This window comes from Symphalangus syndactylus, chromosome 17, assembly GCF_028878055.3.
Source record: "Symphalangus syndactylus isolate Jambi chromosome 17, NHGRI_mSymSyn1-v2.1_pri, whole genome shotgun sequence".
Lineage (NCBI taxonomy): Eukaryota > Metazoa > Chordata > Mammalia > Primates > Hylobatidae > Symphalangus > Symphalangus syndactylus.
Genome location: NC_072439.2, coordinates 42,053,642 through 42,079,984, shown reverse-complemented (window position 1 = coordinate 42,079,984; position 26,343 = coordinate 42,053,642). Strand labels below are relative to the sequence as shown.

The 26,343-nt window shown below is 35.5% G+C and overlaps 1 protein-coding gene across 4 annotated transcripts in view; it reads right to left on the bottom strand.

The window, feature by feature from the left end:
- Positions 1–579: 579 nt before the first annotated feature.
- CNTN1 (contactin 1) overlaps positions 580–26,343 on the bottom strand; it is a 391,570-nt gene continuing 365,806 nt past the window's right edge. For all 4 annotated transcript variants that reach the window (XM_063620146.1, XM_063620145.1, XM_055250616.2 and 1 more), the window contains one exon: positions 580–3,047. In XM_063620146.1, coding sequence (XP_063476216.1) covers positions 2,971–3,047 — 77 coding nt within the window. In that variant the 3' untranslated portion in view covers positions 580–2,970. The remainder of the gene's footprint in view (positions 3,048–26,343) is intronic.

Sequence of the window (26,343 nt, the reverse complement as noted above, 5' to 3'; positions counted from 1 at the left end):
ACAAAATATTAGAAGGGAAGTAATCTAATACTTAAGGTCTAGAAACAGAGACAACGTCCAAAAAGGAAAACCAGAATCCAGTGTGAATCAAGCTTCATGAAACAGGAAGGGAGATGAGAATTCCAATGTAAAACCACGATCAGAACACAGGAGAAAATGGGAAGGCAGAATACAGGCAGCCGTGGGATGCAGTTTTCTGGGCTCAGCCTGTCTCAGGACTCAGAAGCTTTACCTGTAGCAGACTTCTCCTATAGATTCATGCCATTATGCAGATACCTCTATTCCAGGCTCAGCTCATTCAGGGTTAAAAAGTCTCATTTTCTTAGCATCTAGCAGTTTGCTTTAGTGTTTCACTTTACATTGAATGATATTCACTGATATCTTCATGGGTTGAAGTTATTTACCAGGTGATCTTATTTCAATGTAATAATGACTCTGTGTGTGTTTCTATGTGTGTACTTTTTGTAGTACTTCAAATACTGAACTGTTGCTTAACCAGAATATTTATTCTCTGCTATCGAACTTGTAATGAAAACCTTCTAAAAATAAATTTAAACTTGAGGTAAATTGAAAGGACAGTTGTTCTTTCTTGGGTAACATAAGACATTTATTACTTTATACTAATTTTTTTCATTCATAAAAAGGACAAAGCACAGTCCTATACTACTCCATTGAAAAAATGATAAAAAATAACTAAAAAATCAATTCAATATTTATCAGTATCAAATAAAACTACTATCACCTTTCCTGAAATACAAAGAAACAACAGATGTATCTATACCTATATAAAGTTTAATTCAGAATCTTGCGTCTTAAAGCAGATGATTATTAGTTAGCTTGACAACAGTTTAAAACTGGTGGTCCCAGTTAAATCTGTACAACTGTATGAGAAAATGAAAAGCTTGAGTTATCAGTGTACGAGAGATTTTAAACTACTTTATCTCTGTCAGAAATTCAAAACTAAACAACCTCCAAAGTCTGTTTTCCTCTTACCTTTCAGAACCATTTCATGCAAAATCTAACCAGTTTTGCTCGTTATTATCATATATTAGAAAATAAAAGGCAAGCATGCATTTGGCAAAAGATTTAGTTGTTGATTATATAAAAATGCCCAACATGGGTCACATTGCAAAAGTAAAACCTCAAAGTGTAACAATGAAAACACAAACATTTGTACAGAAGGTATACAGAGTATTCGTTTCCCTAAAGTATGAAGACATTTTGTTTCTTTTTCAAATACTTAAATATTTTATGAAATCTGGCAATGATCTTAAGATTGTTGACATACTTCCACTGGGAAATCATCCATTTCACTTATTTTTAAAAGTTTCATTTTATAACAAAGAGTTAAATGTAAACTAATGAAATATTTATTGATATTTTCATAAGGAAGGCTCTAAACATTTACACATCGATATATAGTACAAAAATTATACAAATTAAAGAAAGGGGGTAAAGTCGGTAAAGTAGTAATAGATCTATTTTGCTTCCTGTAAATATTTTTTACGAACCTATATGGTGTCCTTTCTAAAAAGATAAACTCTAATTAGCTAGCAAGTTTGTGCTAGTAAAATAGGATTATACCTCTTGAAGCATCCAACATTGCACTATTTCACGAGCCAGCTAATTCTTTATTACTCGATTTCTTTTACATCCACACTCAAACACATTTCCATGCACACCATGGAGAATGAAGAAATGTGCATCTTCCTTTTCACAACTTATAAAAACCCAAAGCACCAACACTTGGGAGACACCATTGGAAAGACATATTATTTGCCTCCTCCTGGCCTTCCAGTTTTGCATACTTTTCAAAGTACCATTAGCAATATATTGATTTGGTATTTTTAGCCAGTTTTCAGTATTGCATTGAAGTGGGAAATGAGCTTAAAACTAATTATTATTACTATTATTATTATTATTATTTTTACAAAATGGAATACGGTAGCTTTTTCAACCTACAGGTGACTTTTTGATCTGACATCTGCAATAAAGAAACGTAATACTTAGGAATGAAGCAGAAAAACCAAGATACTAGTAATTGTGATATTCACTTAACTGTCACTTATTCCTAACCATGTAAAGACTGTCACATCTCAATAAAAAAGGAAGCACTCTACTTTTCAAAATTTGTCACTCTACATATGAACAAATATAGCAATATTATGATACTCTATATAAGAGCTGTGATTTTTGAGATTTGAAATTGATAAGAAAAGCATAAAATAACTTCAGAGTAGAATATAAAAGTAAAAAAAAATCTTTATATGGTATGTTAACTTTACTATTAAAAAACTGATTCTGAAAATGAAATATTTAGAAAATTATTTACTTTGAAAATAAAAATACTGATAGTAAGTTCTAGAATTTGGTTTTCAATAGTCAAAATCTTTCAATTCATGATTTGATACTGGGATTTCTGACAAAATATTTGTTACACTCTATTGTCTTTTCAAGAAAACTCAAGATGTCATGAATGATAGGGGCCATTCAATAATATGCAGTACCCAAAACAGTGAGGAAAGTACAAGAGACTGTATTACTCTTACATTTACCACATACAATCAACATTTCAATCTCTATTATATTTCACAACTTGTTATTAAATTTAAAGCACCTGTATATGGTGATTTGACTTTCACTCTACAGCCTATAGTATTGAATTGAACACTGTAACTTGTCCCATTGGGTTAAATCATGCAACTGTCACAGAATCAGGTTAAGTGGTTTATAAGGCATATTGGAACGAGTTAAAAATCATTTATATCCATTTAAAAGTTTATTCTTTTGGATGAAGGGGTTCCTGAATGCCTCAGTCATCATGTGTGTTGTAAATCAGTTGAATAGTTTGTTAAAGTATAATTTATTTGGCTTAGGATGGAGCCGCAGAAATTGGAAGGAATTGTGGTCATCCCAGGGTTGAAGGGTGTCTTCTGAACTGGGATGGGAACAGCAGCTGTCACAACACATTCAGAATTCCAAGTAGACAAAGATGCCAAAGGCAGGCAACAGTAAGCCGAGAAGACTTGGCGATAGGGTGGGTGCACCTGCAAGGGTAAACCAAAAGTGTGCATATTATTTCATTGATACACGTCACTATTGCTCATTTAGTCTGCTTCGGCTAAGGCAAGATTGCATAGCCCCGGAAAACAAATGGGTCCTTTTACAAAACAGAGTCTCTTATTCTTACATGACTTAAGAAAAACAAAGGCTTTTGATCAAAGATTTTCTGTGTGAGACCATGTGAACTGTTTATACAACATGATTAAATTAATCATTTAAAATAATATGATCACAAATGTGTATGCTGTCCCTATGATCCAGCAGTCCCAAATTCCTACCAGAAGGCAAAATGTCAAGAAACATATATACATGCATTAAAAAGTAAGCTTTAAAAAGTAAGATAAAGAGATACAGTAAAAATACTAATAATTTTTCCTGAGATAATGACGACATAGGTATGCGAGGTAGATCTTGCATAACTTCACATCCCAATGGTTTTAAGACATTTATACATTTATACAGAATGACTTAAGTAATGTATTTCTGATAATTTTAATCTCATTCAATTTTTATCTAAAGCACAATTGCCCTGAGATATTATACTGTGAGTTAAAAATTGAAATGATGTATTATAATATGCTGTGGACTTATTTTACATCTTGGGTGACACTTAGAAGGGCTACTCCTGTAGTCAAGTAAGTTTATGGGTCCGTGTCCTGCTGACTTGAGAATTTTTGAGAAACTGTTGTAAAGTAGGACCAAAAAGTCATACTCTTTCTTCCCAATGTCCACAACTATTAGGCACTATCTTCTTTTAAATAAATTAATTATTATTTTTTAAGAGACAGGGTCTTGTTCTATTGCTCAGGCTGGAGTGCAGTGGTTCAGTCATAGCTGACTGCAGCCTCAAACTCCTGGGCCCATGTGATCCTCCTGCCTCAGCCTCCCAAAGTGCTTGGATTACAGGCATGAGCCACCATGCCTGGCTGGCACTATCTTCAATGAATATGCTGCTAGAATGAGTGAAGACCTAAAAAATTTAGTCAATGACTTACAAATATAATAGTTTTTGTTAATTTTTGGAAGTTTATTCTCTAAATTTGAAACCACCAAATAAATTATTATTATCTATCATATTAAAAGTCACCATAAACAGCTCATTCTTTGGCATGGTCCTTTTATATTCAGTGAGATTTAGTGCATTTCTCCTGAATCTCTGGTCATTAAAAGCACATTCATGTTCCCTATAAGGTGGAAGATAATAGTGTCTGTCTGCTTGCTTGTCTTCAACATTGCCCTGCTGCCTGGAAACATAAGAGGGAAAGCTTTATCGGATACAGATAAAGTAATTCTTAGAAATGAGCAGGAAAGTGAGGGTCAAAAAGTGAGGGCAGATAACAAGGGCAATTTAAACAGCCCTCAAGTAGCAGAGCTCCTAAGGACACTATCAATAACAATGGTAAACTTATCATTACTGTGAGAGATGCTACTTACTGCCCTGCAGCCAGCTACAAGACTACGTTGGCTCATTATGTCGATTATGACATGACTACAACAACCTACCATGGTAGGTCTTTTTACCCCAGTTTTATATATTTTGTAACTGAGTCAGGTAAAATGACTTGCTCAAGTCCAATAGGCACTAGATGGCAGAGACGCGATTAGAATTCAGATTTGTCCAGCTGCAAAGGCCATGCACTTTTGACCTCTCTGCCGTGTTTTTGCAGATAACTTTAGCAAGGGATCAGTTTTAGAAATGCAGAAGGACGCTGCGCTCTGCACTTAATGTGTCAAGGCAAGGGCACAGAAGGAAAATAATAAATGTCATATGGAAAACAGCTGACACATAAACTGTTTCAAAGAGCTCTTTGTATTCTTGTAATTTTTTTTACCTTCTACTTTTCTACATATTTTTAAAAATATGCCACAGACCACACATTATTTTATTCTGATAAGATGCCCAATAATAAACCTCAATCACGCAGTAAAACCTTTAAACTTCAACGTTTGACCCGTGTAAATGATCTGTCCTGAAGCCTTTTTTGTCTGAGGATCACTGCAGGGTCTCCACAATGCTCTGTCTTTTGACCACAAATTACATCTGTGATGGGGACACGTTTATGTACTTGCCTGAATATGTGGGTTGGCAAAGTACAAACTGTGGCTGCTCAAAAGACATTTAGTGAATTGTGGATACCATCTTGATGTTTTGGTATTAGTATGAAAACCAAATACAATTTCATAATTTGTGGCTTTGACATCAGGATATTTGAAAGAAACTCTCCATGTTTACGTGTGTTATATTTAATTTCTCTAATGGCTCAAGCTTACGTAATTTTGGTCTTCATCTTCACTTCTCTTCCACATTCCAAACAGAAATTAGAGACCGAATTGAAGTACTATTTAATGTCATTTTAAATGACATATATTCTTGAGGAGTTTTTCAATATATGTTGGTTTTGAATCTAACAACATATATATCAGAATACTGCTATCAGTCATAATTCTGGTATTTATATGGTATATAGTAAACACATATTTTGCTTTTCACATAGCTGATGAATGTCAAACCTGAACAAATCATTGATCTTGTGAATAATTTTTCTCTATCAGAAGAAATGTAAAACCAATTTGGAGTACTATATCTCTTCCTTGGGAATTTCCTGTTTTTTTTTTTTTTAAATCTAAACTTTGATTTCATACTTCCTTCAGGAAGAATTCCTGCTATAGGGAGAGAGATGCTGAAAACAGAAATTTCAATTAAAACTTGAGCAGTACTGCAGGCTTTCTGATAGGTAGAAAACTACTTGATTTTTAATACAAACCTCCTTTCTGATGTTTCAATCTGGACAGTGTGATGCAGTCTCTGTTTCTACTGCTTACCTATGGCTGATGATGCCATAACATTTAGAATTTTCTCTTTGTGGTGTCACATTTTGTGACCACAACTGCTAATATCTCTATATTATGAACAACTTCAAGACAGAGATGATATCCAAATCATATTTTAGCTGTGTTGACTAATATCAAGCCTAGTGCATTGAAAGTACTCAACCTATAATGTTAAATGATTGAGTTATGCCTCCATTGTAGGCCCTGAATTTTTTCTTCTTATGGAGCATAGGGGGTCTAAGGAAGAAGATGGTTAGAGGAAACCGCTGTGACCTTCAGTGGGACCCCCTGATATTTCTTTTCATTTTATTCTCTATTGCATAATCTCTCTAACTTCCAGGAACCTGGGCAAAGAAAGGGGTTATACCTTCCTATGATTACTTTTCCTCAGAAAATAGCTTTTTCCTATTAAAGAGATGGTATTAAAAATTCATAATATAATATCAGAAGGCATTGATTTTACTACTCAGTCCAGAAGTCCTCCAGCTAGTCCTGGTCCAACATTATTTTTTATTTTTCCAAGGCCTATTAATGGCCCTGGCCATACGGAAGACAGTGTTTTATTAGATAGTTGATTTCCCACTGCCTAGAGTGTGCCTAATATATATGAGATATATTAGGTACACATGAATGGATGTTTGCGTTGAAAATTGTTGAGTTTAATAAAACTCCTGCTGGGACAGCAGCGTGTTTGAGAACTGAAAGAGTAAAAACATCCCTACGATTAGAGTGAAAATCAGCTGAGGCAGAAAAATAGCAAAACCTTTATTCAGATTCGTATGACAGACATGGATAATGCCAACTGTCAAGTTTACAGGAAACACTACCAAGATCACAGAGCTGCTGTAGAATGCCATCATGACCTCCTCACCGAGTGGATGGTGCTGTTACCAATGATGCCCCAGCTCTGCTCTACTTGTCCCACCTATTAGTGGGAATACCCAATTGCTGGACTGCACTCCCCTCATGACAGCCCCAGCTCTAGTTAATCCCTGCTCCTCCGATTCCCACCTCAGAAGCAGAAACTAATCCAGATCTGACTGCCACTTTATTTCCACCCTCCTCAGAATTCTTCAGCAGGAATTCAAACCTTACATAAGACACTTCTCTTTCACACTTGCCTGATATTCCATCATTGCTCTGGTGTGTGTTTCCTTGCTACATCCAGTCAATAACTCTGGCTTTGTCAGACTACAGGTTTCTGCTTCATCTTTGGCTATTTAAATTTTAACAGGACAAGCTGACTAATATGAGTATCAATAAAGCAAGCAATGAGGCCGGGCGCAGTGGCTCACACCTGTAATCCCAGCACTTTGGGAGGCCGAGGCGGGTGGATCACGAGGTCAGGAGATCGAGACCATCCTGTCTAACACGGTGAAACCCCGTCTCTACTAAAAATACAAAAAAATTAGCCGGGCGTGGTGGCGGGCACCTATAGTCCCAGCTACTCGGGTGGCTGAGGCAGGAGAATGGCGTGAATCTGGGAGGCGGAGCTTGTAGTGAGCCGAGATTGCGCCACTGCACTGCAGCCCGGGCGACAGAGGGAGACTCCGTCTCAAAAAAATAAATACATAAAAATAAAAAAATAAAGCAAGCAATGAGTGCCTGTCCTGGTCGGAGCCACAAGGGTATATTGGGAACAGTATCACATGGCAGCTAAGAGTCAGACGTTTTGGAAACAGGCAAAGCAAAGTTCTAACTCTACCTCTGCCTTTTACTGGCTGCCTAATCTGGATAATCTTGAGCATGTTCTTTAATTTTTTTAATTTAAAAAAATTAAATTTTAAACCTTTTTCCTTCAACTGTAAAATAGGGATAATAATATGTCTCATGGCATCTATCTATCTATCTAGAGAGGCAGCATAACCTTTCTTCAGAAGTAATTATATGTGGAAATCCATTATTGAACTGGGTGAAAGGGGGATGCTTTACTCAAAGATGGGTTTAGGAGCAGGAAGCCACCAGATTTTTGTCTTCTCTATTTTCATTCTGGCGCCTGTACTTCACCCAACCCCATCACCCCATGGAACATGTGGGACTCTGCTTATCACGGTTTGAAAACAACTGCTTTACGTAAAGCATTTCAGAAATGCATGATTAATAGATAACTCCCAGTAAATGGTAGCAATTCCTACTACATTTCATGATGTTTATTTCTTGTTCTACACCTGCACTGTATTTCTGGAAAAGTAGTTGGATAAAATAAAGCAAACAATAGCATAAGCTGGGCATAGTGAGTTTTTCTGTAAGAGTCTAGCTTCCAGCTCCAGTGTTTGTGTAGCATGGTAGTCAGGGATCTTTGGTTTGAAGAAACAGAACCCCAAACTAACAGCTGATGTTGTACTGGCCTGAGGGACAGCTGGAGCAGATAATTGAATACCTGCGTCTTCCAAGTTTCTGGCTTTCACCTCTTGTTCTTTTACAATTTGCCTCACATTTTTGTTTGTTTGTTTCGTTTTGTTTTTTTGAGACGGAGTCTCAGTCACCCAGCCCGGAGTGCAGTGGCGCAATCTCGGCTCACTGCAAGCTCTGCCTCCCGGGTTCAGGCCATTCTCCTGCCTCAGCCTCTCCGAGTAGCTGGGACTACAGGCGCTGCCACCACGCCTGGCTAATTTTTGTATTTTTAGTAGAGATGGGGTTTCACTGTGCTAGCCAGGATGGTCTCGACTCCTGACCTCGTGATCTGCTCACCTCGGCCTCCCAAAGTGCTGGGATTACAGGCGTGAGCCACCGCGCCCGGCGTTTTGCCTCACATTCTCAGACTGACTTCTCTCAAGAGAGATATGAGCTCCTAGCTCACATCACGTATTCTTAAGAGCAAACAGACTGGGCTGTCTTTTTACCCCAACACTAACGAAAACTTCTTAAGGAAAGGCTCTGCTTTGCAAACATCAGATCACACACCTATCCCCAGACCAATAATTGTGGCTGAGTTAGTAGCTTCTTTGATTGAACTAGCTTGGAGAAGGTTTCCATCCCCCAACCAATCACTCTGGCCAAGGAGGCAGGGCCATGTAAGAAGAAGGTAGCTTTCATTCTTATCTCAGGAGAAAGAGTACTTTCCCCAGTGAAAGGGCTGCGTGGATCCAGGAGCAAAAGAGTTCTGGGGCAAAAAAAGAGACTACTCTCATCTAAAAAGTGCAAGTAAATGCATGTTGAGAATCAACAAAGCAACAGAGGATAATCAGTATCTCCCAAACTTGTTGACCACAGTAATCTTTCTATCAAGGACCATCACACAGGAATTATATTCTGCCCACAGCTGTGGAAAAGTATGTTTTCTGGTAAATTTGTGGTAATTGGAAAAACGTGTTTCAGGACTTTGCTCACCTGTATCATTTAAAACCTCTCTAATTTGCCTTTCACAGCTTTTAGCTGTTTTCCCAATTGCTTGAGGCCAATCAACACATGAAAAGCAAGTGCTCTGTTTAGCTACTGAAGACAACACTTTCAGTGAACTTGTCAAGAGTACTGGATCCATTTTATGAGTAACCACTGGGACGCAGTCAAGGTAGGTGCAGCGTTCGAATTTTTCAGCATTTTTTATCTTATTTATTTGTACAGAAAGGCCTACTGTGAGTTTGCCACTTTGCAAATTTAGTCACTCATAAGAATTTGTCTGAAAAAATGGTAAATTTGTGGTGAAGAGCTTTGTTTTGGACTTAGTCTAACCAGTTGGGAATTTTCTGGGATTCTTTTACTGGTGGTGTTCCATTCTGCAAATTACTGAATTATGTTTGTTTCTCCATGGGACTGCTGTCAGAACTAGGTGAGGAAATCAATTTGGTATTTATTTTATTAAATTTTATGGCAGAAATGTATAAAAACAAACATTAAAAGAAGCAGAGGTATGTTTTACTTTGAGACACTGAAATCTAACTTATTGTATGGTTAATTTTCTGACAATGATAATTTTAAAAAATTCATGCAGTCCCATTTACTTCCATGAATTAAAACTTGGTCAATGTGAAGCTATTGAGGTAAAAAAGAATGTTTTAAATGTATTAACTGAGATTTTATGCAATGTCTGAAACAAAGGAATCTTTGAATTATTATTGCTTGATTCATTTTTGGCATTTCTGTCTCATCTTTGTCTCTTTCTCCTTGCACATTTTCTCTTGCGTAATTTTTTTCTTTCCAGGTTTCCATCCTGTCTACATGTTATCAACCATGCAAGTATAGACTAGAGCTGAGGTGTAAAACTCATAAATCTGTAAGGTAGAAAAATTGTACTTGCCTGGAAACTAGCATACAATTTTCAGTAAAACTGCTGTAATTCAGTGAGGTTACTGTTAACATTTTCTTTGAACTATATATCAAAATTGTTATTTTTATGAATGGTCTAATGTTAAGAATTAGAGGAGGTGTCTTTTTAGAAAGTTAGCTGAATTAGCTTCAAACCAGTTTCTTGGGGAAAATGCTAATGTAATTTTCAATTTTAGATTATTATAAGCATTAACTTCATGACTTTCACAAAATAAAGTAATGGATAGTCACACTAATTGGTTTTAAGAGTTTCTAAAGAAGAGACCCAAAGAGAAATCAGAAAATAAAATGGGTTTGATCTTTGAGGTTCAACAGATTTTTTGCACATTTGATGATTTTTGGTTTTTCCCTAAAATATCTATTTTATGATATTGTCTGTGTATCAGCTTGCTTATTTTGCTTTTGATGATTTTATCTCCCTTTGCCTACTTGAGATAGCAACACTCAAATACTAAGCTAGGTAGAGAAGAAAAAAGACAGCTTAAGACCCACTTCCAGTTCTGTCAATAGCTAGTTATATAACTTTAGCAACAGAGAATATTTGGGCTCAAGACATGGTTCTGATGCTTCTGTGATCTTTGGCTGTTTTACTTCTCAAGGATGTGGATTTTCCTTCTGTAAAATGATAGGGTTCAATGTTACAAGTTTTAAGGTTCCTACTACAGCCCTGAGTCTGTAATTCTAGGCAAACCATAATATATTTGAGAATATCAAGCATTGAGCCATAAAATTTACAAACATATTTGTTACATTTTCTCTTATTTATGCTAATCAAAGTTGATATTAGTTTATAAATATACATTAAGTGCTTGATCATCTAAGTGTAGTGGCTTCGGTGGGTTTTTCCATCCAGTGAAGCCCACTAATCTTTCTGCTCCTATTTGTTTGGCAATTGTGAATCCAAACCCACATGTCAAGCAAAATAGATCTTTGTTTGTTTGGCAGAGGTACATGGTTTTCTGGCAGCTTATCCTGGCAGTTGTATTTGTTCCTTACTGTTGACTCTGGCCCTTTCCCTGTCAGAAAACACCAGATCACCAGGATGCATTTCCTCTTTGAGAAAGGAGTGAGCATTTCCAATAGAGTGATGACCAATTGATTTGCTGGGAAATATAAAAGCAACTTCTAGCTGCCTCCTGGCCAATAAGCACATGCTCAACAAGCCCAATTTTGATATTTTTGGGCAAGGTGAGACCATAATTATGAGGACTTTTAAAACTGGCTTACCTACCTCTTTAGAAATGCAAGGTGACAGTTACATAAAAGCATGAGACTTGAGGTGAGACAATTCTATCTGCATACTGTTACCACTCACTTGAGTGTGTGGCCTCTCATAAGGTCTTAGTCTAGCCAGTTGGGAATTTTCTGGGATTCTTTTACTGGTGGTGTTCCATTCTGCAAATTACTGAATTATGTTTGTTTCTCCATGGGACTGCTGTCAGAACTAGGTGAGGAAATCAATTTGGTATTTATTTTATTAAATTTTGTGGCAGAAATGTATAAAAACAAACATTAAAAGAAGCAAAGGTATGTTTTACTTTGAGACACTGAAATCTAACTTATTGTATGGTTAATTTTCTGACAATGATAATTTTTAAAAATTCATGCAGTCCCATTTACTTCCATGAATTAACACTTGGTCAATGTGAAGCTATCGAGGTAAAAACGAATGTTTTAAATGTATTAACTGAGATTTTATGCAATGTCTGAAACAAAGGAATCTTTGAATTATTATTGCTTGATTCATTTTTGGCATTTCTGTCTCATCTTTGTCTCTTTCTCCTTGCACATTTTCTCTTGCGTAATTTTTTTCTTTCCAGGTTTCCATCCTGTCTACATGTTATCAACCATGCAAGTATAGACTAGAGCTGAGGTGTAAAACTCATAAATCTGTAAGGTAGAAATCTCTCTGTGCTCCATTTACTTATCTGTAAAATTGGGAGTCTAATACTTACATAGTGGGGTTAAAATGCAAAGTAAAAACCATCTATTAATTGTGAATTTGCAATATTAAATGTAGTTTATTCATTTAAAAAGATATTTGATTTTTTAGTGAGTATTTAGTGAGAATATACTCAGTCTGGAATAAGACAGAAGAGACCCAGACCATGGTATCTGGGTTCTGTTCTGTAGAATACACAGCATTATGTATAACGGATTTCATGGGTTTGTTTTATTCCCAATGTATACAAAATATTTTATAAATAACATTCAAGTTTTTAATTTGTGATTAATTAACCAACAACCAGAGCCGGTTTATTAGGTAATCTATGCACTTGGCTTTGGAAATAGCTGTTTGACAGAACGTTCTCACATTTACAGCCCCAACTTTGTGGAATACACTGTTATCACCAGGAGTAACTTTTCTCAGCCTCAATCAAAGTTAGAAAGACTGGGAACTTCAAATGCCCATTCCATTTTGCCATACTTATAAAAACAAGTGCTAAATTATTCCTTCCCCTGCCTCTACCTTGCCTTCTCGAAATTAGTTTTTGAGGCAAAGAGACAAGTAGAGCCAGAGAGAAAGTTTGAAAATTTACATGTTCCACTATGCCAAGGTTAATGGTTCCTCTTCAGGGCAAGTCTTGAGGGATCAGCTGAGCATTGTGACTAGGACTTCTTGGATATTTTCAACAGATACATGGCCCTGTGGGTTTATTTACATATAAAGAAAGACTGTCCCTTGCAATCATCCCCCACCACAAAAATTGCTCATTCTATTGCTTTGTTTCTCTTTTTTGGTGGAGACTGGTTGGTGTTTGTGGGTATTGACAATAAAGAGAAAGAGTGAAACTAACTGGCCATGACAGTCAATTTTCCTTAAAATTATTTCATTTATTCACAAGATTCTGGACAGCCTGATCCATAATATGTCATTAACAAATATCTGTTCAATTTTTTTTTTTTTTTTTTTTTTTCAGACAAACTCAGTCACCTGAGTGAGTGCAAAGGTGCGATCACAGCTCACCAAAGCCTTTACTTCCCAGGTTCAAGTGATTCTCTCACTTCAGCCTTCTGAGTAGCCGGGATTAGAGGCATGCATGACCATTCCCAGCTAATTTTTTATATTTTTTGTAGATATGGGGTCTCACAATGTTGCCCAGGCTGGTCTGGAACCCCTGGATTCAAGCAATCCTCTCACCTCGACCCCGCAAAGTACTCGGATTACAGGCGCAGGCCATGCACTTGGCCTGTTCAATGGATTTTTTAAATTCTTTTAAACCACTTAGTAAGTGCCTAGTTTGTCTAGGACACATTACAACATTTATTTTACTAAATTCTTGTAAGATACAGTTAAAGTATGTATCATTATTTGTATTTACAGATTAGGGAACTAGGGCTTATATTTACATACCTAAAAGACAGTAAACTTCGGTATTGAACGTAAACCAGAATCTAAGCCCAGTACTATTTCCTCTGCCTCCTGGCTGCTTCATAAACATCTCTAAATATTGCTAGAGAATGCAGTGATGCCACCTTCCTTAATGTAATGAGTTGAGAGCTGAAAATGACTAGAGGTTTCTAAAAGCCTCAATAGCAACGACAGCCAATAATCCCATTCTCTGACTGGTTTCAAATGGTGATGCAGAGACACAACTGCCTTAGAAACTTTCTCAGGATAAAACCGGGGCAAAAAGTTCTGTTGGTCTTCAGTCATCTTTGGCTTTGAGGCTATGACAAATGAGTGATTCACCTGTTTGAGGCTGTATTTTGGTATTTGGTATTAAGATCGGTATTTGGTATTAAGATTGGTATTAAGATTCTATATTTGGTATTAAGATTTTTCTCCTAGTGTATTGGTATTTGGTATTTGCTATTAAGATTTTTCTTCCTTTTATGACCTTGAACTCATTTGTTTGTTAGACCTTGGGACCTTACTGCATAATTCAATGTCATCTGTCTATCAAAAAGGATTAATTGGTGTCTCTCTGTTTTGCTATATGCACATGAATTTCTTATAAGAAACTGTCCAAATTCATTGAATCACTGAAACTATTAAGAGGATCATAAGCAGCTGAATCTTCTCTTTGTACTTCCACAGCAGAAATAATTTTTCAGATGTTTTAACAATAGTCTAAAGTGTGTAAGGAGTCACTGGCTAGAATTGGACATTGACTAGTCTAAAGAATTCCTAAGAGATTGTGCTTGTTCAGTTTCTCATCCTGAAGATATAAAATAATTTTAATCACTTTGGATTGTATCTGCACAGAATTTCCTTGGTTCTGTTTATATATTTTTCAGACTTCCTTCTTTTCCGAAAAGGCTCATCCTTAGTCATAGTTTCATGGTGTTAAACCTTGAAATTTTAAGTTCTTTTCAAATTCTTTTTAAGTTAAAAAAATGGGAAAAAAAGATTAACTTTTATCAATTTTGCAGGAGTTTATTTATAAAATCAGAGGAGTAGTTACTTCTTTCTAACCATTTGGAATTCTGGGAAATTCTTTAAGAAACCATTTTGTTTACATTGAACAAATCAAATTCCCACAAGTGAATGGAACTGAAATTCCTTCAATACCAGCATTTCTACCAGTATTGCCAGGCTTCTTTTATTCATTCCATCATACAATTTTTGGTTATTATTGCTTTTCCTCTTTTCAAGACTTGTGTCTTATTATACTCATTTATCTTGACAGTGGAAACAGGGACTTTTAGGTGTTTGTCAATGACGATATGCTACCATGCATGAAGTAATTCATAATGAATTTTCTAGGTATTGAGAGAAATGTTAGGAAAGCTAAAAAGAAGCTTGGGAGCATTGACTCATTTTGGATGTACTATGTCTTACCTGGATTGTTTTATCTCCTGTTCACTTTACCTGTTTTTCCATGTTGGGGTTCTTGCGTTTGTCACAGGACCACTTCTTTCTCCCTCTATACTCCCTATTCCTGCCACTACTCCTATAAAAATTGTCCATCCTCCTGCACTACTTAGTTCAGTTCATGAGGTACCATGCACTTAATTATTCATAAGAGAAAATGCAGTCATTTGCAAAGTGCTTTTTCTTCCTCGCCTGTAATATATCAACTTGGGTGCCAAGTCCAACTGATTTATCTCCAGTATAGCTCTAGAATCTCTCACAACTCGTCACCTCTATTGCCTGTGCATTAGAAGTTTAGGACCTCATCATCTCATGCTTATGTATAAGAAAAGTAAAATATAGAAATAAAAAAATCACGCCAAAACGCCAGAAAACAAAAAGCAAAGACCACAAACTTAATCTTCTCTCTATTCACAGTCTAAATATAACTTTTACTCCAATCATACCTCTCTACCTTTATTTCTTAATCTTCCATTCCAAATTCACCAAATAAGATGTAAAATCAAGCAATCAGCCCATCTAAACCAATATCCACTAAAGTGCTTAATTCAGAAATATGAACAAAGTCTTATGTTGATATTCCATATTCTGAGAATTACATTGTTAGCTAGCCATAGGTTGATTTTATAATATATATCAGAAAGATTTCACCAAGCTAAATTAGTTGCACATTAAACTTTAACAATCTTTTCCTTGTAAAGGGTCTACTAATGTACATGTGAGAATTTTAAGTGTTATTTAGCACCTTTCTTCCTTTCTGTAGTGATAATGGTCTACTTTAAGCCTGTGTTTAGAATATAATCTTGGACCAGGAATATATGGCTGTTTCTTTAGAGGAAATAAAATATTATCTAAATATTTATTTATTAATATCTACATATTTATAATATTTATAAATATCTACATATTTATAATATTTATAAATATCTACATATTTATAATATTTATAAATATCTACATATTTATAATATTTATAAATATCTACATATTTATAATATTTATAAATATCTACATATTTATAATACAAATATCTACATATTTATAATACAAATATCTACATATTTATATTATAAATATCTACATATTTATAATATAAATATCTACATATTTATATTATAAATATCTACATATTTATATTATAAATATCTACATATTTATAATATAAATATCTACATATTTATATCATAAATATCTACATATTTATATCATAAATATCTACATATTTATAATATAAATATCTACATATTTATAGTATTTATAAATATCTACATATTTATAATATAATAAATTATTATCTAAATATGTTATATATTATCTAAATATGTTATCTAAATATGTTATATTTAGATAATACCTTAATTGGACTATATAATTGGTACTTTAAATATGTTAGTTTTAACTGAATCAGATGAATTTTCCACTTGTACAGATGGAGTCTAGAAGATTAAAAGAAAGTAATCTGAGTTTATTTAATTTTTTCCTCCTCCAAGAATCATGTGGATTCTGTCTGTTTAGATAATAGCAGAGGCTATGTCAGGTCCTCTCCCAAATAGTTAACAAAATTTGGTTTGGAGTTGGAGTGCTAGAAATTTTAGCTGTGCCTGTCTAGCATTCACTATTTATTCTGCAATATAGTAGTTACTTATAGAATGACCTGGGTATTTCTGGGTATCTCTGTTTCTCTTCTCTTGTTGCTATGTCATGTCCCAATATCAGGTTCTTGCTAAAAATTGCCATATGGAACTAATCCCATCCTAACATAGTATACAGATTAAGAGCACATGCTTTAGTGTTAGAACTAAATCATTTGAATTCTGGCTCTTAGCTTAACCAGCTGTATGACTTTGGACAAGTTACATACACTCTCTGAATTTCAGTGACTTCATCAGCAAAATGGTGATAGTAACATTTAGCTAATTGTGTTATTGTAACAAAGATACAGAGTGCATTGCTATTATAAATAAATATTTCATGATTGGTGGCTCATTGTATTATAGCTGGAAAATTATTTTCTAACCTACTTCGTTTGTTGAAAAATGAGTGCCATTTGTCTGTAGTCTCTGCAGGCCACATTCCAAAGAATTCTGGTAATGGACTCAGGAAAGAAGTATCTGGCCAGGCCCAAACTAAAGGGCATTAGAAGGTATTTAGGATTTAGGGTACCACTTAATCTAAGCTGGGAGGAATCAGGGCTTTTCTGACTACAACTTAAACTACTCTGCATCTCCAAGGTTGTGCAAACTCAAAAGAGGATCTAGGTACTGAGGTACCTGTGCTTCTTCAAAGTAAGAGCAAATCCGTGGCTGTAATGTCCCTGTGTGGGAAGCTGAGAGGAAGTCACTGCTGAGAAAGGTACATTGACATGATCCAACTTAAAGATGCTGGTTGTTTTAACTAAGTGGGCAGGAACCACCTAAATGTGATTAACATGTGTGTTTCTGTCCAAGTCATTTTTCTTTAGGATTGCTTCTCAGTTTTAATATAACAGGAAAAAACTTAACTGCCAAACCTCCATTCATGAATTTCAATTTAATAAGAACCCACTACTTCTGTGGCCAGTACTGGGTGCAGAAATGGCCTTTCTTCTTCTCAAGAGATCTTGGTTGAATGATAGTAAACCACAATTGAGTATGGTGTGGTAGACACAATTGCACTTAGAATGCCAAAGATATGAGGGGAGCAAAAAGGAGGGTACTTCCAGGTGGCAGCAGAAAAGGGGTTTCCTGGAGGAGGAGGCAAATACACTAAGAAAGAAGAGATGGGGCAAAATATACGAATGGGTTTTAGAAACACCCACTGTCGTGATGGTAACAAAATATTTACCAAGAAATGCATTGCGAAAAAGGGAGAAGCTAGTGAAAGTTATCCTGGATATTCACAAAAAGTAAACTCTTATTCTAAGCCATTGCTTATAACACTCTAAATTAATGTAAAGTTATAGTTGATCCTCTCAGGTATATTAATTTCCATTTCATTAATTCATAGACCAATCCAAAATAATAAAAAAAATTTCCTTAAAACTTCAACATATTTTTTCATCTTCTAGGACATTAATTTTATAGAAAGCAAATACATATTCTATTAGACTATATTTGAAACACTGTTGTGCAAATGTCAGAGAAGTTATTAACCTAGAAGAATCGCCATAACAAAAATATTTGCTACTTGGAATGATGCCTAATCTTTAGTTTTAAAACTTGCAATGTTGGATTTCATCTAATTAAAAATGGCTGAAGATAAACCACAAATGACATACTGTTCATTGACTATGCAGCAGAACTGTGGAGAAAATATATTAAATGATTGAAACAATATTTTAAAATTAACACATATAAATGAAAATTCATCAAATTTGCAAAAATATATTGCACGACTTGACATTCTCTAAACCATATAAGTACATTCAAGTACATCTAATAACTAGAGAATGAGTTCTTTAAATGTGACATGGCAACTGATAGTGTAATTTAAAGATATTATTCTATGTGAAGTTCCTTATTCGTGTGCTAGCTTACAGAATGTATTAGTAACTGCTGAAGATAAATAAAATAATTGAGCAACTGCTATGCTCTGTGGTATGTGCTTTGGTTTATATTATCAATAGGTTAATTATAAAGACAGGAAACTTGTTTATGTTTAAAATGAGGAGAGAATTACCATTTCTCTCTTTGCTAAAGCAGAGACTCTAATCATATTCTCACTGTGATTTTTCATCTTTTGTATAACTAACCTTGCCTCATACATGTTATGTTCCAGGAAAAGTATGTAAGACATTAGGCATTGACAACAGTATCTACTTAATTTGTAGAAAAATTTTTATAGTCAAATATGTTCCCGGAAATATGTATAATACTATGTTTACTATTGCCTGTAATATAGTTGCCTTATTTTGTTCCCAGTATCGATGCTATAACTCCTAGCAAAATTTATTACTAATTTTATCATTCTCAAATTTTAGAAAAATAAATCTTATTCCAGAAAGGATAGTATAGAGACTTTAGGGCACTATATAGTCCTAAATAATCAAGTAGCAATAAGAAAGCATACTCATTTTCACTTTAATTTGAGAATAATATAACTTCTCTTTCTTTGAGGAAAGGGAATTAGCCTCTAAAATTCAGATATAAAATATTTCCTTTTATATTTTCTCTGGCTTATAAAATATTGATTATTGTTTTACAAGTTTCCATGAACACGATTAAGAGCTGGCATACCATATATATTTTTAAAGAATGAAAGAACAAGAAGACAATAGAGTTTTGGGGACTTTTGCCTTAGTGGCACACTGTATTTATTTTAAAAATGGGTAAAAAAGGATTAAAAAATCAGAGTAAGAAAATGCTAAGTTAAATGATTCTTTATTCCTTTAACTGAATCCAAAGTTCAACAAGTATAATAAGAAATATGAGCTAGCATTATATTATTTGTAATGATATTTAAATATATGTTAGTTATTTTAAAATTTGTTAAAGATTAGTTAAAAGTTCTTGATGACGACAGTTTTCAGTCCCAGGAGCAAAAGCAAAAAGAATAACATGTGGCTGCAGAAAGCTACAAAAGATATGTTCAAACATCTAAATCATCAATATAAAGGGCAAAATAATTAACGAAATTACAAAATAACAAGAGTTTGCAGGAATAAGCAACCTTATAAAGAACTGACACTGCATTATTGGCAAATATATATATATGTCTATATATATATATATATATGTCTATATATATCTATATATATGTCTATATATGTCTATATGTGTTTATATATGTCTATATATGTCTATATATATATGTCTATATATGTCTATATATATATATATACTTTGTGAAAACATGAAAGAGACAGAATCTAGATAAATTTTATCTGTGAACTACTTTTTCCTCTACATCAAATTCATTTTGGGTATCATATATCCATGGCAGTGTATTTATATGTTTAGAAGTTTAGTCAGCCATTCATAGTGACTCTATAAAAAGAAAGAATGTCTTTTTATTTATAAAAACCAAGGCTTTCTAAAAATAAACTCGGACTATATAATGTCACAAAAGCACTTGAGATACTTGGAAGAATGTAAGAATTATGATGACTATATTTTTCAAATGTGATGGCATCATTTTTTCTACTTCAAATATTTCTCTATCAAATTGGTTTGCTTTATATTTTAGACTTCTGCTTGGATTACAATATCTATGTAGTCTTAGAATCACACATGCCAGTTCTCTATTTGCTAAGAACACTTATTATACTAAATATATAAGTGCTTTTTAATTCATTTTTCTTCTTGTGCCCATTTTAAGAATTTTCTGTTTGGATTTTATTGGCTCTCACATTTTAGATGCATTCTTTATAACTTTAAATAATATTTCAAGAATTCTTTTTGGCTTAAATTTAATTATAAAGCATATATTGGAAATCTGACTCATGTTTCGTACTTCTTGAGGATACATAAATGTTCTTAAGATATTTACTATTGAAGTCTTCCAGATATTGTAATCCAACAGTATTTATCTAGATAACTTTTTTTGCTAGTTAAATTGAAAAAACAAATACTGAGTCAAAATGGTTTGCCAGGCTCTTTGGGGGATAAAATATAAATATTTACTTATAAGTTACAGGCTACTTCATTCTAAAAAGGATTTCTGATTGTTTACAAAGATAGATAAAGTATGATAAAGAAAACAAATAAGAAAATTGAGAGGAAAAAAGATAAATTAGGAAACATGATACAAAACAAGAGGTAATACCAAAATAGAAGCAACATCACCTAAAGCTAATATTTATTGTGTCTACGTTGTTCCAGGCACTTTTTAAAGCCACTGCGTATATATTCAGACATTTTAAAGTAAAATATACAATACTTTATATATTTTGTAAGAGACATGTAGCAGATGTGGCTCTGAGCTTTGGCCATGCAGTGCAAACACGGAAATACATCAGCCATTGGGTTTCCAATGTCTTTATCCAAAAGATAAAAACAAGTAATGTCTCAGGAAGAGCTTATCTACTGCTGGTCTTAAGACCAGAGACAAAGTTTACGGAAGAGTCTAGTTGGGCAGATATCCAGGATATAATCTGTACTGGAGGCCAACACAGTATTAGAAATACAAAAAATTGGGAAAGCATATTTATCACAGTATTCTACCCCCAGAGTTCTTTTAAAGTAGAGCACTCTGCTGAAGGAAGATGCTGATAAGCTATTTGGAGTGTTTGTGTGTGGAGAATGAGGCTCCTATTTAATACATTCCAATAAGTAATATCTATACTGCTCACAGAGAATGGATTATTTAACTGTAGGTTTCTTTTTTTTCGGGTGTGTGTGTGTGTATGTGTGTGTGTGTCTGTGTGGGGTGGATGTTAGGAGATAAACTGTTCCAGAGTTTAGACAGAAGTGATCCTCCTTGCATTCTTCCTCTTACAAGATCTCACCTTCTCCATTAAATACATAGTATGCAGGAATTTCAAGACTCATCTAATGTTAATATTAAATTATTTTATTTAGACATTAAATATTTATTTATTGGCCTAGACCAGGGTGCTCACTTCTATAGGTTCACCACTACCTGAGAGAACTTTCATTCACAGTTCCTTAAAAAGAGGACATTTTTGTGTGTGTTATATAGAAATATGTCCTCAACAATTGTAGAATAATATAATAGTAGATTTTGTGTATTTTTTTGGTTTGTTTCTGTACTTTTTAATTGCCCTCAATCTAAGCCAATAGCATAAGACTAATGTACAACTGAATACAAAATTAATTATATAAGATCACAAAACAGGCTGGGCGCGGTGGCTCACGCCTGTAATCCCAGCACTTTGGGAGGCTAAGGTGGGTGGATCACGAGGTCAGGAGATCGAGATCATCCTGGCTAACACGGTGAAACCCCGTCTCTACTAAAAAATACAAAAAAATCTGAGTGTCGTGGCGGGCGCCCGTAGTCCCAGCTACTCAGGAGGCTGAGGCAGGAGAATGGCGTGAACCTGGGAAGTGGAGCTTGCAGTGAGCTGAGATTGCACCACTGCACTCCACCCTGGGCAACAGAGCGAGACTCCATCTCAAAAAAAAAAAAAATCACAAAACAATGTGTTCTAAAAACACAGCTCACTGAAGGTTTGGATTGATTGATTCATAGAATTTACTGTGTCTCCAGGGAATGGAATGAGTGAGAATCTCCACCGAGCATGCATTCTCAATAGGGCCAACATGGCCTCCAACTAAGTGAAAGTTGGTTCTTGTGGGGTGGGAAAATCTGAAATCTCATAATAATTTTGGATCACTAAAGGGCCACAGAACATAAATAGCTATACAGTGGGTTTTTGGTATTAAAATTTCATAAGTGGTAACATTTGGAAAAATAATGTGTAACAAGGCTTCCTAGGGAGGCAATAATGAAGAAAGTTTGAGAAATACTGATATAGAGTGTTATCTTTCTCACTCATACTTCTGGTTAGAATTGGGTGGCAAAGGTTTAAGATATATAAAAACAGGTTTTAATGTATTCATTTATGGCTCACATCAAAGGTAGACACCATTATTCTCATTTACACAAAAAGAGAATATACCTATGCTAAATAATCAAGGCATATGATAATGGTTTGGCTGTGTCCCCACCCAGGTCTCAGGTTGAACTATAATCCCCAGTGTTGGGGGAGGGACCTGGTGGAAGGTGATTGGATCATGGGGATGAATTTCCCCCTTGCTGTTCTTGTGACAGTGAGTGAGTTCTCATGAGATCTGGTTGTTTAAAAGTGTGTAGCACTTCCCCCTTCTCTCTTTCTTGCCATTGTGTAAAAATGTGCTTGTTTCCCCTTTGCCCTTCTGCCATGATTGTAAGTTTCCTGAGGCCTTCGCAGCCATGCTTCCTGCACAGCCTGTGAAACTGAGTCAATTAAACCTCTTTTCTATATAAATTACCCAATTTCGGGTAGTTCTTTATAGCAGTGTGAGAATGGACTAATATAACATATAAATAATAAAAACATACACAAATTTATAATAATATTATAGACATCTTGGCTGGGTGCAGTCACTCTCACCTGTAATCCCAGCACTTTGGGAGGCCAAGGCAGGCAGACCACCTGAGGCCAGGAGTTCAAGAGCAGCCTGGCCAACATGGCAAAATCCTGTCTCTACTAAAAATACAAAAATTAGCTGGGCCGCCTAGTGGCATGCACCTGTAATTCCAGCTACTCAGAAGGCTGAGACAGGATAACTGCCTGAACCTGGGAGGTAGAGGTTGCAGTAAGCCGAGATTTGTGCTACTCTGCACTCCAGCCTGGGTGATAGAGCAAGATTCCATCTCAAAAAAAAAAAAAAAAAAAAAAAAAAAAAAAAAAAAAAAAAAATTACAGACATCTTAATTAGTTGAATCAAATTTTGTAGGACATTGGGAAATAAAATAAACAGGCTTATGTTTGCCAGAAAATGGCTTATATGTTATGAGCTGGGCAGTTAATGGTAGTGACACAGATTGGCAGAGATCAGGCAAAATACAAATATGAATATGATCTAGTCCCCTTCTCAGATAGGAAGCCATTAAACGCTTTTGTGCAGAGACATGAGAAGAGCTGACATATTTCGAAATAATCACTGTGGTCATTATATTAAGAATGAATTGTAGGTGTTAAGCACCAAGCGAAGAGCACAATTAGATGGCTAGTGCAACAGTCCTGGAGACAAGGCACGGTGGCTGGACCTTATGATGGTAGCAGCAGAGGTGGATGTTTCTAAATACATTTATTTTAGTGGTAAAACCAACAGGATTTCTTGACGAAATGAATGTGGTGTGTTAAAGAAAATGACGCCAAAAATTACTTCAAAGAAGATTGGAGATACTTTATTGAGATGGGTAAAACTGCAGAAAAAACAAACAAAGGGAGATGGGGAAGAGTTCAATTTAGATGTCTGAATGGAGATAGCAATCAGGCAGCTGAATAAATCAGAGAAGACTGACATTTGATTGTTTTCTGCAAATACATGCCATGCACTTAAAGCCTTGAGACTGCATGAGATTACCTAAGGGCTAAGAGGAAAAGAATTACTGATGTACTGAGTCTTGGGAGATTTTAAAGTTCGAAGGTTGGAATGATTACCAGAAATCAGAAAAGGAGACCGAGAATAGCAGCTCATAAGGGGAAAAGAAAAATCAAAACAGACTGGTGCTCAGAAAGCCAAGAAAGAGAAGTGGCCATATGCATCACTGCTGCTAAGAGGTTGAGTAAGGAGAGGACTACTCCTAAATTAGAAGCCTGGAGGTCATTAGCAACCTCGACAAGAGCTGTTTTGACAGGGTGTTGGGGTGAAAATCTGATTGTACCAAATTTAAGATAGAATTTTGGAAGAGGAATTAGGTGGTAAAGATGATAAATTATTTGTTGAATTTTTCTCCAAAGAAGATAATAGAACATGCGTTAGTTACTGGAAGAGATTTTCTTCTTTCATTTTTCTTCATTTCTTCCTCCTTCCTTCTTCTCTTTCTCTCCTTCCTTCCTTCATTTTTTTCCTTCTTCTTTCTTTCAATTGTTGCTCTGTTTTGTTTTGTCTTATTTGTTTTTTACCCCCTTAAAGGTGGGCAATATTGCAGAATACTTGTATGGTGATGAGAAAAATCAAATAGAAAAAAAGAAATATAATGATGTAGAAGAGGAAGGAAAGGGTAGTCGAAGCAATATTCTTGAATTAGCGAGAGGTGTTAGAATCTGGCTTCCATGTGGAGGAGTGTCCTTAGGAACACAGAACATTCAGCCAGGATCTTAGGAAGAAAGGCAGTTCACATGGGCATATATGTAGGTGTCGAATGCTTCAGATTGCTTTTATTTCTCAGAGAAATAGGAAGCAAGGTCATTGACTAAAGAGGGAATATGGTAAAGTTGTGTTAGAAATTAAAGGAAAGAGAAAAAGAAGGTGTGAAATAGTTATCTAGGTGACAGAGAGAGTGGATGTGCTAGGAAAATCTAGTGGAATGGCCCAGCAGCACTATGGGCCCACTTGAAGTTTTGTGGTCATGAATTCAAGGTGAAACCAGTGTTCATGTTGGCATTCTTCTCTGGCCACCTTTAGCTGGGAGAGTGTAGGCTTGGAGCAAGTAGTGAGTTAAATTTAATCCATTCCTTTAGCCAAGTGAGTATGGTGAAGTGAGAGAAGCAAAACGGAACCTCTGGGAGGAATGGGTGGTCTATGCAAGGGAGTAATCATATTATATGGCTGTAGGATTTAAGCTCGATACGGAAAGAGTGAGGATACGAGGAAGGTAAGGGACACAGATAGTGGTCTGATCAATGGCTTGTCCTTCCTGATAGGTCAAAAACTTTTGGGAGTCTGAGTATAAAAGTAAGAGGGAAGATAGGAAGTGGGCAGAGGATAGGATGTTTGAGATTATGTAGACAGTAATGAAAAGGGTTAGGGTAGAACCGTGGGAAGAACACCAATAAGAGAAAGAAACTGAGAGGACAGAGTAATGCAAAAATCATTTATGCCTACATTGTATCACTAGAAAGTATGAAAGAACTATAAAAGAGAATGGCATTCTCTCCAATGTCATTTGGAAGAATGAAAATTATCTGAAAACTAAAGTCTTCAAGGAATGAGTAAGAGTGGCCCTAGAGGCTAGCAGAGAACTTGGACAAGAAGGGGAAATGGGTGGGAGAGGGTGATGGTATGAGATTCCAAGCAGAGCTTTTTAGGCAAGAGAGAAAGAGAATACTGTAGAAGTGACAAGAAGGAAGGTCATCTACCCTCCACCAGGTGCAGCCTTCAAGGGGTATGAGAGAGACAGCCACCACTTTTGAATAGACTGCAGAAGGGGCAATGTCATCAGGGAGAGCAAGATTTCAGATAAAGTTAAAAGGTGAAGGAAGCATTCAGTGAATAGATGGAAGTTACAGAAGACTCTACTGATAACTGATGGTGAGTTTTAGCGGAAACAGTGGGAAGGTTTTAAGAGTAAAGTATGAATAGAGATGTCAGAAAACGGGCACCTGGATCTGTGTTAATCAGAGAGTCCTGGGTTTCTGTAGGTGACTGTCATAAACAAGGCTGAAGGGCATGAACAGATTAGATCTCAGAGTCTCTAGGTATGTGGTGCTGGTGAGAGGGTGAATGTTGGGGATGGGAATACAAGGGATGGGAATGCAAAGGGGAGATCTTGGTAGGGGCATATGGCTTCTGCCTGGATGTGGACACATAAAATGTGAACAGTTATATTTAATCTGAGTTTGGGTTTGGCAAAGTGAGAAGCATAAAGAGGGAAAGGGACAAGGTACATAGGGCAGTTGTTTTCAATATGAACCATGGAATCTGAGCTGACATTCAAGGCGGGAGCTGAGGACATGAGGATGAATGAAGGACAAAAAAAAAAAAAAAAGGGAT